Source organism: Staurois parvus, unplaced genomic scaffold (genome assembly GCF_062004578.1).
Source record: "Staurois parvus isolate SC_StPar_1 unplaced genomic scaffold, SC_StPar_1.0 ptg000096l, whole genome shotgun sequence".
NCBI classification, from domain to species: Eukaryota; Metazoa; Chordata; class Amphibia; order Anura; family Ranidae; genus Staurois; species Staurois parvus.
This window is the reverse complement of record NW_028317892.1, coordinates 3,461,190-3,475,738: the sequence shown is the minus strand read 5'-3', so window position 1 is coordinate 3,475,738 and position 14,549 is coordinate 3,461,190. Positions and strand designations below refer to the sequence as shown.

General features: G+C 43.6%; 1 protein-coding gene across 6 annotated transcripts in view; it reads right to left on the bottom strand.

Annotated features, from left to right (window-relative positions):
* The window catches only part of GATAD2A (GATA zinc finger domain containing 2A), a 112,357-nt gene that overhangs the window by 23,991 nt on the left and 73,817 nt on the right, over window positions 1-14,549 (bottom strand). For all 6 annotated transcript variants that reach the window (XM_089670832.1, XM_089670834.1, XM_089670831.1 and 3 more), the window contains one exon: window positions 2,404-2,651. In XM_089670832.1, the coding sequence (XP_089526958.1) occupies window positions 2,404-2,642 (239 nt within the window). In that variant the 5' untranslated portion in view covers window positions 2,643-2,651. Of the gene's footprint in view, window positions 1-2,403; window positions 2,652-14,549 lie in introns of those variants that run through there.

Genomic DNA, 14,549 nt, shown 5'->3' with positions numbered 1-14,549 from the left:
ATCAATTTTCCTCATCCGTCCACGACCAGGGAGATTAGCTACAGTGCCATGGGTTGCAAACTTCTTGATAATGTTGCGCACTGTGGACAAAGGCAAATCTAGTTCTCTGGAGATGGACTTGTAACCTTGAGATTGTTGATATTTTGCCACAATTTTGGTTCTCAGGTCCTCAGACAGTTCTCGTCTCCTCTTTCTGTTGTCCATGCTTAGTGTGGCACAGACAGACACACAATGCAAAGGTTAAGTGAACGTCTCTCCTTTTTATCTGCTTTCAGGTGTGATTTCTATATTGCCCACACCTGTTACTTGCCCCAGGTGAGTTTACAGGAGCATCACATGCTTGTAACATTCTTATTTATCCGCAGTTGTGAAAGGGTGCCAATACTTTTGTCCAGCCCATTTTTGGAGGTTTGTGTGACATTATGTCGAATTTGCTTTCTTTCCTCCCTTTTTTTGTTTTGTCCCAATACACACAAAGGGAATAAACATGTGTATAGCAAAACATGTGTTAATGCAATACGTTTCGTGAGAAATACATGATTTCCTGGAGAAATATCAAGGGTGCCAACAATTTCGGCCATGACTGTATATACACACACACACACACGCACACACACACCATTACTCTAACCATGTGCAAGCCACAAGTCTTTTGGCTTGCTGTAAACAGTGTTTAGAGCAGATTCACACGTATGGTGTAGACCAGCAATGGGCAAACTACGGCCCGGCGGACCTTTTAATCCGGCCCGCGGAGCTAGGCTCCTCTCACAGTCCGCCCTGAAGACCGGTGTAGCATGAAATCTGTCTCCTATGAGGATCTGTCCCCCTCAACGTATCTGCGCATGTGCCGGAGATCGCCGATCGGCTCCTAATGCCTGAAACTGGCACATGCGCAGATGCGTCGAGGGGGACAGATCCTCAGGAGACAGGTTTTCATGCTACAACGGAACGGCGCGGGACACGGCGAGAGGAAAGGTAAGTGAATTGACACAGGGGGGACTTGGGGACTTAATATGGGGAATGAATTACTATATGGGGGAATGAATTACTATAGGGGGGATGAATTACTATAGGGGGGATGAATTACTATAGGGGGAATGAATTACTATAGGGGGGATGAATTACTATAGGGGGGATGAATTACTATAGGGGGGATGAATTACTATAGGGGGGATGAATTACTATATGGGGGGATAAATTACTATATGGGGGGATAAATTACTATATGGGGGATGAATTACTATGCTTACTATGGGGGAATATTACTATACTTACTATGGATGACACATACACATCATTCATCTACTCTTGGTCTGGCCCCCGGGTCCAATATATGAACCCATTGCGGCCCTCAAGTCAAAAAGTTTGCCCACCCCTGGTGTAGACTGAAGCTCAGGTTTCACAGCCAATCAATACAGTAGTTGTTCACAGGTTCACATCAGGTTTATATCAGGTTCAGGACAGGATTAGCGCTCAGGGTTATCCTGTTCACAAATATCCAGTTTAGAAAAAGGTTCCCATAGATGTCAATAGCCTGTAATCCGCAGCTGAATCGGACCGCCCAGCACAGAAATCGGACATGACTCTTTAAAACGGCACTGAATCCGCACCGCCAGTGGACCGGACATATATGAACAGGCACCATAGGAAGCAATGTTTTATCACCTCATGCAGACTGGATGCAGTTCAAACCACATCCAATCCACATATATGTGAAAGAGCACGCTACCTCTGTCTGCTAAAATAATCTGTACATCCTTCAAACTACTTAGAAAAGAGTGTATACATCAAAAGGAACAGACCTATAACACCTAAAAGGTTGTCTTCACAGCTTACCACAAAGTACACAACTGAACAGAACTGAAAAACAGTTTCCAGAACATGTTAAATGATAAGTTCACCTCTTCACAAAAAAATAAATGCACACTTTTTTGCAGGTAAAAAAATGTGCATTTATTATTTTTGTGTGTCAGGAGCCTGTAAAGCATTACACCAGTAATGAGATCGCTGGTGTCATGCAGGTCGCCTGCAGATCTGTCAGAGTATCTGCTTGCCCGTACATCCTGTACGGGCAAGCCGATACTTAGTGATAGGAAGACTTCATGATCTACCACAGCACTCACAGCGTTCTGGTAGTCCATTCATTCACAGAACGATGGGAATGAATGAATGAAGTGGCCGTATGGGCGGAGTCGAGCATAGCTACGCTGTTTTTGAAAACGGACAGCTAGTACAGGGAACGTCTCCCCGTACTTCTACTTCTGTCACAGGGAGGGGGGCACGGGCGGCAGCTGCAGGAGCAGGAACATGTTAACATGATCCCAAAAGTGAACTTATCCTTCAACAGGTCACTTTGGTCACAGTAGACTACATAAACTGATCTCTATAGTGTTCTGAAAATACCTTTTTGAGGTGCTCATATCCATTGGTTCATCGCCCGTTGGTACCTCCACTTTTATAGTTGCTTTCACCTCCCCACTTTTCAGAAGGCCAGGAACTTTGCCAGAGTCCGTCTTCATCATAAGATCCCCATCTATAAGTCCTTTCTCCAGTTTTATTTTCTTATTGTCTATGTCATTTTGTGTCACCTCTCGTTCCAAAGCCCTTTTCTGGCTACGTGTCCGGCATGTTTCATCTGCCATAGTGATGGTCTGCAAATAAATACCATACATATGAATTACTACAATACAGACTTACATTATGAGATCATTTTTGGCAAAAATCATTCATACGTTGCTGGTTTCTGGCCTAGGGCAAAAACACGTCATACATCCCAGGGCTTTTTTATTTTCATCTAGAGGAGGGGTACTCTCAGCCAAGCATTCAATCTTGCCTGCACGCCTGAGCTAATGGCAGATGGATTCCAGGAAGTAAATGTTACATGAATCATCTGCCCTTACGCAAGATGGCCATAGCTAGAAATGCTCGAGGGTGCTTTCTCAACAAAATAAAGCAAGGATGGATCGGTGAGTGTCCTTTCAATAACAAATTAAAATGCGTTTTACACACACATATATATATATATATATATATACATACATACATACATACATACATACACACACACACACACACACACACACACACACACACACACACATACACACATACACACATACACACATACACACACACACGGAGTTAAAAAGAAATCAAAAAGGATTATATTTAAGAATTAAAAAATAATTATATTAATAATTTGCAGAATTGGGGTTACATAATTTTGGCCACACACAAATTATCTCTTCCCATAGGAATAATTGAGCTATAGTAGACAACCCATTCAGTTGAGACACACAAGCAAGGAAATATATTTGGTCAGTGACTGAAAGATACAATCATATAATGAACACATCTCTATTTTCCCTATGCAATCTCATTATTTGATCAAAACATAAAATTCACAAACAAAAAGCATCTCAATGCTGCTGACTGATGCAAAAGGATTAACAAATTTCCTTTTGATACTTTTATTGAAAAAGTTTGTTTTTAGAAGATACAATTGTAACCGCTGTGGTTTGTGCAGGTAGGAGTATAACATCAAGAACAGATAGGTCAGAAGCGAGGATTAACAATTTCTCTCCGGGCTGAATGACTCGGTTTAATCAAATTCAACCAAAATAGAGTCCAAATCTATCAGAAGGGAAATCATGCATATCCGATTGCCTGCCGGTTTGTTTAGACTGAGTTGCACAACGATTAAGCAGGTAATAAAGTCACAGCGTGTATAGCAGGGATTTTAAGGTACATGAGCTGCCGATCTAGTAATTTGTGGTTGTTTCACATATCTCACTAGTCACATTTACCTTCAGGACCAAAGTTTGTCACAGACTGATACAGACATCTTGTTTACAGAATCTACCCTTCTTCCCAGATCTGGGTTTTACACTTCATTCCAGACCAGATTTGAACTGCAGTTTTGAAAAGGGGATAACAGACCCCAGGTGGTATTACGTTGTGACATCAAGTCCCCACGTGACCTCATTTTCCCAGGATGCTGCTGGAGACACAAAAGCACTTTCTGGAAAACCAGCCTGAACTGGTTCCAGACAAGAGAACTGCAAGTGGCGTTAACCCCTTGCAGTGACACTGACACCAGCCTCCCTCCAACCCCCCCCCCCCTTCCCTACAAGGCTGGCCTGCTGCTTCTAGCATTCCTGTACAGAGTCCAAGAGAGCATCACTCTTAAAGAGGGACAATAAGTTGCCAATGACAGTTTTATATTACACCAACACAACTAAAGGACAACCTACAAAAAAAAAAAAAAAAAAAAAAAAAAAAAAAAAACAGATATACATAAACATTTCTGTAATATTTTTTGCATAGATAGGCATCTCATTTGAATCTCGTAAAAGGAAAAAAAAATTACATCACAAGCAAAAGGCAGGTGGAGTTTTTTTTTTTTTTTTTTTTTTTTTTTAAGTAGACCTGCACTGAAATCCTGAAGGTTTTGTTGCTAACCTACTGCTGAAAAAAATGCTAGCTGCCTGGCTGTCTCTTGCATCAATACTTTCGAAATCAAAAAGCTAAATAGTAGATTTACAAAGAGTTGAAGTCCTAATCTGGATACAGGTCTGTGACCCAATTTTAACAAGTTATTGGTTCTGCATGTAAGACAGGAGTTTTTAGGATGTTCAAGACATTGATATTGTAAAATTCCAAAAGGAATTCAGCTTTTCCAGTATGTCATTCATCCAGCAGGTTTTTCAATATATTGACTTCTGAAACTAGCAGTATCTGAGGGTTCAATTGAGAAGAGAGGAGTGATCTTAGCAGATTTGTTTGACAATCTGTCTCCATTACTAGCATACCACCAGTCCGATATCAGTGGTCCCAGCAGCAAAAGTCAGTACCAATTTCCTTCTTTGCTGCTCTCAGAATTGAAACATAATGGGGGGGGGGGGGGGGGATTTAGGGAGACCTCATGAGGAAATCCTTAGAGCATTGGCAGTGAGTTCTGCAAATGGGTCTACCCAGCTTCTAGCCCTGGTTCACACTGTGCGATTTGTCATGCGATTTAAAAGTTCCAAAAAACACATGACAGGTCACAACCCCATTGCCGGCAATGGAACCTTCCAAATCGCCATGACATTTGTCGCAGCATCTTTGAAAAAGATTCTTGCACTACTTTTTTCTGATTTCATTGCAACTTGCAAGGAAACTATGCAAACTTGCAACTAAGCAACTCATTCACTCCCTTATTATAATCATGCCTTGACTACTGTAACTCCCTCCTCACTGGCCTACCTCATCGCAGGCTATCCCCACTCCAGTCCATCATGAATGCTGCTGCCAGACTCATTCACTTTACTAACTGCTCTGTATCTGCCACCCCTCTCTGCCAATCCCTCCACTGGCTCCCAATTGCCCAACGGATAAAATTTAAAACACTTACACTGACGTACAAAGCCGTTCATAACACTGCCCCAAATTACATCACCAACCTTGTCTCTAAATACACCCAAACCGTACTCTCCGCTCCTCGCAAGACCTCCTACTCTCTAGCTCCCTTGTCTCCTCCTCCCATGCCAGTCTCCAGGATTTCTCAAGGTCTTCACCCATCCTCTGGAACTCCCTACCCCAATCTATAAGGCTATCACCTACTCTGCTCACTTTTAGGCGCATTCTGAAAACCCATCTCTTCAGGGAAGCCTACCCAGACCCCAGCTAATACTGGAATCCTTTACTCTTCCTACCACTCCATCCCCCACAGCTAATTACCTCTTGTACCACTATCCCCTCCCTCCTAGATTGTAAGCTTCAAGGAGCAAGGCCCTCTAATGCCACTTGTATTGAACTGTATTGTTACTGTACTGTCTCCCTCTATAATGTAAAGCGCTGAGCAAACTATCGGCGCTATATAAGCCCTGTATAATAATAACTTACATTGACCTGTTAAATGAAGTCGCAAGCCACAGTGAAATCAGAGGCAGAAATCGCACTGAAGTAGAGCAATTTCAAAGCCACACTAGTGTGCTTAAGCATATAGGACGCCCCAGGGAACTTCCAAGAGATATACAACACTATTATGGAGATCCTGTGCATCTATTTTAGGAACAGTCAAGTGTACATATATTGTTACTTGCCATCAAAAAAAGATCCCCTGTGTAAGGTCAGCTTTGACCTTAAGCAAATCAAACCTGAAACAACTTTTTTTTTTCTACATACTTACCTGTAAAATCCATTTCTTGGAGTACATCTCGGGACATAGAGCAGGCTATTCATGACTATGTGGGGTATAAGCCACCTAGAGGTGAATGGACACTGCCCGACCAATCAGAGGGGAAGTCCTCCCCTATATAACCCCTCCTATTCAGGAAGTACCTCAGTTTTTGTAGCAAGCAATGACATTCCAATAAGAGCGGTGAGACCTTAGTCTCCTGTGATTTACTCCAGGAAATGGATTTTACAGGTAAGTATGTAGAAAAAAAAAAAATCAAAATTTTCTTTACCGTACATCACAGAGCATGCTACTCATAACTATGTTGGATGCCCCAAAGCAATAAGAAATTTGAGGGGAGGGCAATACCATGATAGCCATGGTCGATAATCCCTCAGGACCTACTCAGCTGTCCGTAAACACTGCGGTCAAAGGCAGAATCCTCTGCGGCTCTGACATCCACCTGGTAGAATCTTGTGAATGTGTGAACCGAAAACCATGTAGAGACCTTGCAAACCTGAGCCACTGACGCCTGATTGCACAAGATGCCCCCACACTCCTGCTGGAGTGTGCCTTCACCCGAAAGGGTGGGACTTGATTGGTAAATTGGTAATGGCTTGAAAGGTAAGTTGGTGGATCCAATGAGAAACAGTCACCTTGGATGCTGCTTGCCCCTTCCTAGGCCCCTCTGGCAGCACAAATAGAGCATCTGACCTCCTGACCTGGGCTGTCACCTTCAAGAAGACCCTTACAGCACGAACCACATCGAAGGTACGCAGAGATGTCTCTTACTGAGGCCTAGGAAAGAATGAAGGCAGAACAATGTCCTGATTGAGATGAAAACTAGAAACCACCTTTGGTAAAAAGCACAGATGAGGTCGCAACACCGCCTTAATATGCAAAACCAGAAACGGCTCTCTGCAAAATAGAGCTGCCAGCTCAGACACCCTTCTCGCAGAAGTGATTGCCACTAGAAACAACACCTTACAAGTCAACAGGACCAGTGGAATCTCTCCAATAGGTTCAAATGGTGGCTTTTGCAAAACCTCCAAAACCAAGTTCAGGACCCAAGGACACAAAGGCAACCTGACAGGAGGCCATACACACCACTCCTTGTTAAAAAAAAAAAAAAAAAAAAAAGAAGAAGAAGTGCGGCTCAAAGAGTGAGATGCAATGGGTCTCTAGAAAAAAAAATAGCTAATGCTACGTTGTTTTTGCCTTCCTCCCTGGATTTACTTCAGATATCTACAACTGAGACACGAGGTAAGCGCACAGTTCCCTGCTCCCATAACCCTGGCTTCCCACTTGGTTGAGAAGCTCCTGAAGACGCATACTATGGATAGACCTCTATTTTCTATCTAAGGTTGACCTGTAGGGGCACCGTTACCATGTTGCGGACCTGCCTTGCCTGGAAGAGAGATGTCCCCAATTTATCTGAGGACTGGACCGAGGGCCTACAGAAATATATTCCTACACAGGGTGTACTATACGCCTCAGAGACTGTTGGTCATTTACCGCAGCCCTTAAATGGTACCAACAGCCAAATTCTTCTGCAACCCTGTTTCAAGAAACGACAGAATCTTAACACATATTTTCATGGGTGCCTTTTGTGAACCTCAAACCAGGCAATGTAAGCCTTCCAGGTTCTGTAAAAAAATGTTCCTAGAAACTTCCTATCACCCAACATGATGGAGATGACAGAATCGAACGCTCCCTCCCGAAGCCATGTTCCCTGAACTGTGGCCTCCTCCAGAACGGCCCCCCAATCTGAAAGGCTTGCATCAGTGGATACCAACTTCCACAACACTGGCCGAAAGGATCTTCCCTTTTCCAAACAGAGTTATCAACCACCAATTCAGGCTCTGCTGCACCTCTGGAGACAGAGATATGCAGTACCCCAGGGCCGGAATCTCTTTTCCAAACAGAATATACCTTTGGAGCGGTCTGGAGTGGAATTGAGCATAGGGAATAGACTCGAATGAGGATACTATCTACCCCAGTAACCTCATACAGAGGCGAATTGAAGGATACCCTCCTGGCCTTCAAACTGCAAACCTTGTTCCTTAGGGCACAACATTTCCCTGAACAGGGTCTAGGACAATCCCCAAAAACTCCAGGCTTTGCACTGGTTCCAGGGCCAACTTCTGCAGGTTAGGCACCCAGCCCAGCTGTTCCAGGATCTGCATCATAAGAACCACATCCTGCTTCAGATCTGGCACAGACCGATTTCTGAGTAAGAGATAGTCTAGATAACTTGTGACCGATACTCCCAGAGTTCTGAGAAGCCCCAACACCAGAGCAAGATTTTTTTGAAAACTTTGGGAGCCATGGCCAGCCCAAACGGTAGTGCTATGAACTGGAAATGCTGAGCTCCTGCAGCAAACCGCAGAAATCTTTGGTGAGGAATGACAATCGATACATGCAGGTATGCGTCCTTGATGTCTATGGATGACAAAAAAAAAAATCTCCCTCCTGTAGGGAGGCCACTACTGACCGAACCCATTTCATACGAAAGGAACGGTCATATAGGAACTGATTTAGCCCCTTGAGGTCCAAAATGGGCCTTACATCCCCATTTGGTTTTGGCACTGTAAACAGCTTTGAATAAACCCCTGAAACTTTTCTTCCGCTGGAACCGCCATGATTACCCCTTGAGCCAATAGGCAATCGAGTGCCTGAAAAAAGCTCTTCTTTTTTCTGGATTCGTTGGTTCAATTGATCTTAGAAACTGGGGAAAGGAAGATGCCTGAAATTTTAGTCTGTACCCCAGGGAAATCGTGGAAATGACCCATTTGTCTTTGATTAGAGCCCTCCATGCGGCCACAAAATTCAAAAGCCTTCCCCCCACCTGAACAAGTGGGGGTGCCCCTTCATAAAGGAGGTGAACTTTGGATCTGTCTTAGATCACTTTTGCACCCAGGGCCTCCTTGGGTTTTGATTCTGAGATCTGCCCCTGAAGGCTGGGACCTGTGTGTGGCGAAATGACTGCCTTGTAGTGGAGGGCCTGAAACACCTGACAACTTAAAAGAAGGGCGTTTGGATTTCCTCTTAGACTGCTGACCAACTCTTCACCCACAAAACCTTGCGCATGTGCACTGATAAGGGGGCCAAGTGAGAAATTTGCTGAATTGAATCTTTAAGAGCATCAACCACAAAACAAAAAGCACACGAAGCATCCTCCAAATCTTTGGCCAAGCATTCCCCCTGCACTGGTCTTCCAATCCAATACTTGACATGGTCAGAAAGACTCTGGCAAATGCCAATAGCTGCCACAGCTGGTGGGTGGTAGAACCTGCCAGGGAGAAGAAGGCCTTAAGAAGAGACTCCAGCCTCTTATCTGATGGGTCCTTGAAAACCTGTACATTATCCACAGGACAAGAAAGATTTATTCAGGGATGAAACAGCTGCATCCACTACAGGCAACCCCCATTTCCTAAATTTTGTTTTATGGGGTATAAAACAAACTTCTATGGTGGAACAAAAACCCTGTCTGGGTGATCCCAGTCAGCATACATAATTTGCTCCAGAAGAGGATGCACCGGAAAGGTATGTGTACTCTGTGAAGGCTACAAAGAGCACAGGAAAGAATAAGAAACCACAGAGGTTTTTTTTGTTTTTTTTTTGTTTTTTTTTTTAATCGGTGGTAGCCTGAATCCAGACCATACCATATCAGTGAGGTCCTGGACTAAAAATCTGTGAAACTGGGAGGCAGAGACCTCCTGCGTCTCCTCAGGCTGTGACTTCTCAGACAGAAATTATACTGCCTGACCATCCTCTAACTCTTCCTCAGGCTCCACCCATTCATGCTCCAGGATTGGTGGTTCTAGTGATGGGGATCTATCCTGCTTCTTAGTCCCCTGAGAAACTGATGTAATCATCCCAGTGATCTCATCTTCTAAACCCGCTAAGGCTGAAGCAAGATCATCCTTGGTTACTGAGGCAGAAGCCCCAGTAGTAGCCACAATGCCAGACAGATGCAGTGGCTCATACTGCCCAGTTGCTTCTGGCCTGTTGGGAGAGAATATTACAGCGGACCTTCGGCTAGGTTCCTCAGGACCTGGCGGTGGTACATTAGTGCCTTTCCTGCTGCATATCCCCCCACTCCGCTTTCTGGAAGACATTACGTCAGATAACGCAAAATTGTGCAACTCAACTAGCAACACAGATCACAATGATACAGCTATGCAAGTAGTGTGCTGAAAAAACACTCAATGCAAAGGCTGCCTTATGAGCCACCAAGGGCGGCTCCTGACTGACTGGTCCACGCTTTACCCTGAGGGAAGTACTCACATGCCCCTACTGAATAGCCCACTCTGTGTCCTGACCACAAGATATTTCTTAGCAGCACACAAGTGTCCTGGCCTCCAGATAGACCAATATTGCCGACTTCCATTTCTGGCTGCACTTCTAGTGGCCGAAACAAAAAGAGCAAGCACATCCCGGGAACAGTGAGTACTCCCCCTGGTGGAAACTCACAGTCACAACACCTCTCCTTTTCCCTCCAATTTAGAGCTTTGTTTCTCTTATAGAGAGAAAAATAACAAAACAAAAAAAAAAACAAACAAAAAAGTTTTACTATTCCTGCCACAGGTCCCAGACGTCCGTCAGGCAACAACCTTCACCCATCACGGCGGGCATTGTCATACAGACCGTCAAGTCACTATGCTGAGGGGCTACTGCCTTGGACCCGTATAGCACCCCGCTGGAAGTGCCTTGGTCAGATTTAAAGTTGCGCAGGGTTCCATCAGTGCGGAGTCCAGCGCCGTAAGGCTGCATTGCAGGCAAAACTGAGAATTTTTCTCCTTATCCAGGCTCCAGTACCATCCATTTTAGCTCATAAGCTTCTGAATGGATCCAATTAAAGTCCTTGATTCTCTAATGAAACTGTTCTGGATTTTCAGGTATGCTCCAAGAGCACAGCAACACTTTCAGTGACCTTCCACCTTACAGACACTGGCGAGAAAACTTAGGTATTTCCTGTATAGGAGGGGATATATAGGGGAGGACCTCCTCTCCGATTGGTCGGCCAGTGTCCATTCACCTATAGGTGGCCTATAACCCACACTCATGAATAGCCTGCTGTGTCTCGTGATGTATGATAAAGAAATCCAATTTTTCCCATTACCTATCATTACAATGTCAGAGAATCTTATTCGTTATGCATAACTGCCTTTCCACATTCATATATCATATAGTAGGAATGAGTGTTCCGCAATTTTCATGGAATTCTGCATGTCACATAGGGCTGGCTTATTCACTTGAATGGGCTGCCCGATGCACATTTGTCACCCAAAAAGAATATCGTGCTCCTCTTTGAATGACAAGCTTCTAGCGATTTTCAAAAAGGCACAGTTTGCTGCATGATCCTGTCACGTGACAATTGCAGCATTACATCGCGTTTGAGAAGCATTGCGTGCTTTGCGGTGACTGCCACGATTTGGAATCACGGACAGAAATTACGGTGATTCTGTCCACAATTCCAAATCATGAAGTGTGAATGGGGCCTTAACCGACACACAGATTTAGAAAATACTATTACAGGGTCCCATAGACTGGCACATATCTAGCCCTGAAATTTTCTTAGAAGCACTTATCACATTAAGTAATCCTGAATGACCAAATCATTTTGAAAAAGAGTGCCACAATCTGTTACACCGTTTTCATTTGTGTGTGGCAAAATATATAAGACATTGACATGCCTACTAATGAAGGGGTTAACCAACATGGGTCATGTGATTGTTGGAAGACTTGTATTCACAATCACTACCACACCCATCCCTGGGGGCAGCAGTGCATCTTGGCAAAGGTTGTCAATTTTCTTGCCTATTATGAAGCACTGCAGTGGACTCAAAGAAAAAGGTACAGCTTGCAGATCTGTGTATACAGATCTATAGCAGATCTGAGTCATGGGTTACCTCAGGTACCAATTTCAGAAAGATTTTGAAGACAACATCCATAAAAAAAAAAAGCGTAAATCAAAAAAAATATATTTTCCGGAAATGATTTACTTTTGACAAAAAAAAATATCTTCATCACATAATAGACTTTACTTTAATCCAGTTATTTTTAATATACAGAAATTGAATATGAATGGTGCAATACGCTTAATGTGAATGTGGGCCATATTCTTTCAACGCTGTAACAGCAGGAACCTCAAAATGCCTGCTATTATATTACCTGATAACTGTTAGTTACAGTCTGAAACCAGTTGCACAAAGGACTTTATTTGCCTAACTTTTGGACTGGGCTTCCTACTACCGTTGCTCTTTTCTATTGAAAGCACCCTGTCACAGAGGCGCTCTCAAAAAAGGGTGGGGTTTAGTCCAACAAACAGTAGCAGGAAAACTCTTCTGGGCTCTCACATCCACTGAAATGAAGCAAATACCATCAGGCGAAGTGATCTCCACCCGAGAGCAGAAACATAGTTCCGGCCCAAAGTCATCAGGCAGAAAGAGGGCGTGAGCTAGTAAGTTGTTAATTGCCAATGACACTGACTGTGCTCGTTTTACTCCCTTTATTTCTTCACTATGTGCTGTGATAAAAATTTTTTTTTAAAAAAGTACAGCAGGATTAAAAGTTTCAGGCTCTGAGGTGCATTACAGCCCATAAAACTGCTATTGTGTGGTCCTCTGTAAGTGTCAGGAGCTGTATGTGAGGCTCTCTACATCTATGCCATGGCAGACTTCAGTATCGGATAACAGTTCTAGGTCTGTCACTCACAGTACTAACACAATGGTTCACCACAACAGATTTTCAGAGGAAGAGGTCAGCATTAGCAGCTAAAATGTTTATCTGACAGTTTTCTTTCAAGATATGTAGACTCCAGGGTCAAGACACTCCCTGCAGCCCAAGAACAAATTTAATAACAGGAATTTTGACTTACCCATACGTTCCAAATCTTTGATTGTTGGGAGTACAGTACAGGACACAGGCAATATATTCAAACACCATGGGATATAGGCGTGTACCTCCAAGTGCCTGGACACTGGCAAGCATTTGAGGACACCCCCCCCCCCCCCCCCCATGGCACCTTCCCTATAATACTACCCCACTCTGTGAATCATCGGTTTTGTGCTAGTGTCCTGTACGCCAAGATCTGGAATTTACAAACAAGTCAAAGTCACTTTTTACCTTAAACATAGCATACAGGACACGTTGATATGGCATGTGACTACCCCAAGCAATCAATACTCCCATCGATCTGGTGAAATGGGTGCATTAACCGCGCAGGAGGATGTTTTTGCATAAAAGTGATTGCAAAGCTTTAAAAGTGGTTATTAAAACAACATCTCATACTTACCTACTCTGTGGTGTTTTAGAGTAGCCCCAGACTTCCTCTGCCGGGGTAGTTTGCCAGCATCCTAACCCCCCCAACCACTTTAGGAGTGTAAGCTCTTGCAATCAGGTGCCTTATCCGCTGTGGAAAGGTGGATTTTGAAGCAGGGTGATGTCCCAAGCAGAGAACAAACAGGGTATTCAATTTGTCTCATGGAAGCAGTAGCTTGGAGGTATACTCTAATGGCTCAGACTATATCCAGGTAATAGAAGGACAATATCTTTGGAGCAGGGCATAAGGATGGCAGTACAATGTCCTCATTGGAGGTAGAACGCCAAAATTACCTTATAAGAAAGGATGGTCCTGGGCACAAAACAACCTTGTTGTGAATTACGAAGAAAGGCTGTACAGGAAAGAGATGCAAGTAAGGATGCATCAAAATTTCGGTTGCCGACACGTTTCGGCCGAAAACACCCCTTTCGCCCATTGGCCAAAAATGAAAAAAGCACCGATACAGGTGCGGAAAAAACCCCGCCCCTCGGTAATTCTCAGCCTTACCTGAGAAACCATTGATCCCGGCGCTAGGCATAGAGATGAGTGAAGGAAAGATGGCCACCACTCATCTCTATGCCCTTGGAGGATCGGAGCGATGTCACTTCTCGTTCCAGCCATTTTTTTTTTTTTTAAAGCACTAGATCAATGCTTTTTTTTTGATCCAATGTTTTACATTGTAGAGGAGAGATGTGGGGTCTTATTGACCCCATATCTCTCCATAAAGAGGATCTGTCACTAATTATTTATATCACAAGGTATGTATGCATTTCTTGTGATAAGAATAAAAGTGACTTAAAAATTTTTTTTAAGGGACAGTGCAAAAAAATAAATAAATAAAAAGTTTAAAGTGCTCCTGTCTCCCCGTGCTTGCACATAGTGGTGATCGCATATGTAGGCCATGCCCACATATGTAAACTGTGTACAAACCACATACGTGAGGTATCACCACAAACGTCTTGAATATAAAGGTTTTTAAAAGTTAAGCTAAGTGGATAAAGGCCAATACCTGCTTTTTAGAGCCAAGTTCTGGTCAAGACCTGTTTTCAGGAAGGCCAGAAT